Source organism: Cicer arietinum, chromosome 5 (genome assembly GCF_000331145.2).
Source record: "Cicer arietinum cultivar CDC Frontier isolate Library 1 chromosome 5, Cicar.CDCFrontier_v2.0, whole genome shotgun sequence".
Lineage (NCBI taxonomy): Eukaryota > Viridiplantae > Streptophyta > Magnoliopsida > Fabales > Fabaceae > Cicer > Cicer arietinum.
In genome coordinates this window covers 5928178-5930679 of record NC_021164.2, presented here as the reverse complement: position 1 = coordinate 5930679, position 2502 = coordinate 5928178, and the positions used below count along the sequence as shown (strand labels likewise).

Genomic DNA, 2502 nt, shown 5'->3' with positions numbered 1-2502 from the left:
TAAAAAATAATTCTAATAACTTTTGTATATATATATATATATATATATATATTTTGAATATCGATATTCAAAATACCTATGTCCCTAATTTTGAAGTATTTAAACAAAATAGAGTACTAAATTGTTCTAATAAAATTAAAACAGAATACATTAATAAACAAATATTTAATGACAACAATTAAGTATTTAAGATTCATATAGAGAATTAGTAAATTCAAAAATACATTCAACAAGATATCTAAAAACTTCATTACACAAAGCCAATTTTGTTAACAAATGATAAAGTAGTTATTTATTTATCATAATAGTGACTAAAGAGAATAATTGTTACATGAATTATATAGCCTTGTATAAACACTCACCGTGAAATTTGAACTATAAAAAGTAAAACGTTGATGGGCTTGGGTTGTAGTTTAATTTTAGTTTAAGTTAAATGTGAACAATAATTTTTAATAACAAAAATGAAAAATAGCATTTACGGTATATAACTCAGAATTGCAAATTTCAATCACAGGAGACAGAGACGAATCATATAATTGAAATTAAAGTATCATATGAAATAAAAATGAACCAACTCCAGCTAATTGATTATATGACGTAATACATCAATCTAACCAACAAAACCGTTTCACATTGTACCTAATAAATCATAAGGATCAAAACAGTGATAACAAATAAAATCATGAAGATAGAAAACACCATCTTGATCATCGTAATCTTAACAGCAATACTAAAATTAAAGCAGAAACTGTTTGATCTGTTGAAAGCACCTTTTCCTCAAACTTCCACTCACAACGAGACTAAAACATAGTCTCACGTCAAGAGATTCGAGACGAGGACAACCATCAAGAATAGCAGTTAATCCAACATCAGTGATGCTATTTCCTTTAATATCAAGGTGGAGAAGTCCAGGCATTGTTTCTGCAATAACAACTATTTCATCATCATCAAACCCCAAATACAGATACTCTGTCCTTGAATATTTGAAGGATTTTAAAAGAGGGCACGATAGGCCAACAACTTTAACAGAACGCCTTGATAGGTTGCAATTTGAAATGTCTAATTCCTCTAACAATGGAAGTTTTCTTACAGCTTCACTCAATCCTTTGTCCGAAATGGCCCCGCAATTTACTAACCGCATGCGTCGTAGGTTATACGCTCTAAAAATAATACTATAGGTTAAACACTTACAAATTTCTAAAGTAAATTCCACAATATTATTTATTCTATAAATTATAAAATTATGATAACTAAATACTATTAAAATAAATTTTATTTTTTTCTAAAATATTAGTTTTAATAATAATAAATATCGAATATTTTTAAAATAAAATATAAAAGATTAGGGTTTTTGATTATAATATCCTGTTTTTTTTTTTTTTAATACCAATCTACCCCACTTTGAAATGAATATATCAATCTGCCCTACTTTTTTTGCAGCAAGTCGCATCCTGGGCTGCGACCTCTTGAAAGAAATTTTTTTTAACTGCAACAGATGGTCGCATCCTGCGAATGCGACCTCCCACTTGGGAAATTTTTTTTTTTTTTTGAATTTTTGGTGGATAAAATAATATATTTATTATATTTAATAATAATAATGGGTATATTAATAATTAGTATAATAATAAAAATAATAATAATAATAATTTTAATAATAATAATAATAAAATAAAAATACTTTTATTTTAATATTATATATTCTTTTATTGTTGAATTTTGTTATTTATTATTAGATATATTATATTTATTATTATTAAATATTTTAAAAATAATTATAACATTAAAAAATACAAATTATTGTTATAAATAATTAAAATAATTAATTTAATATTATTATATAACTTTTAATAATTATTATAATAAAAAAACAATAATAATAATAAAAAGAAAATTCTATTAATACAATAAAATAAAAATACATTAAATTAAAAGAAATATACATTAAAAAAAAAGAAAAAAATACTACAAATAAAAAATTTACATCAGAGAAAATTAATTATTGTCATCTAAATGACCTCTAGTTCCACATCTACGCGGTCGTCGAACTCGTCTAGCTCTCTGAACAACTTGAGGTTGTTGTGGTTGATCCTCGTTGTAATCTGTTTGTGGATTAGAACCACTACCACCTGCTTCCGTATAATTTTGAGTTTCGACATTATACATAGAATCAAAAGCCGCAAAAGCCGACTCAGGAGTTGTGCAATGAGTACCAAACAAATTATAGAAAATTCCGCTCTCGGTCGGATTAATGGGAGAGGGTATTGTTGGCACTGGCACTGAAGGAACGTAGTATTGAGTCGGTATATCTGCAGCTTCATGAAAATGTTGTGGTGATGAGAAAGACGGTGTTTGGTGCATGATATTTTGTTGTGGGATTGATTGAGGCATAGAGTGAACATCAGGATATGTTGAAGGTTGCAAACGTGGATCGCGCATGTATCTTTCCACAGATATGTATAATTTAGTGTGATGCGTGAACCAATTCATATATTCGTTAGTGTG

At 27.0% G+C, this 2502-nt stretch overlaps 1 protein-coding gene across 1 annotated transcript in view; it reads right to left on the bottom strand.

Annotated features, from left to right (window-relative positions):
- Positions 1 to 573: 573 nt before the first annotated feature.
- The window catches only part of LOC101512404 (putative F-box/LRR-repeat protein 23), a 7671-nt gene continuing 5742 nt past the window's right edge, over positions 574 to 2502 (bottom strand). Inside the window, 1 exon segment of the mRNA XM_073369314.1 lies at positions 574 to 1160. Coding sequence (XP_073225415.1) covers positions 737 to 1160 — 424 coding nt within the window. The 3' untranslated portion in view covers positions 574 to 736.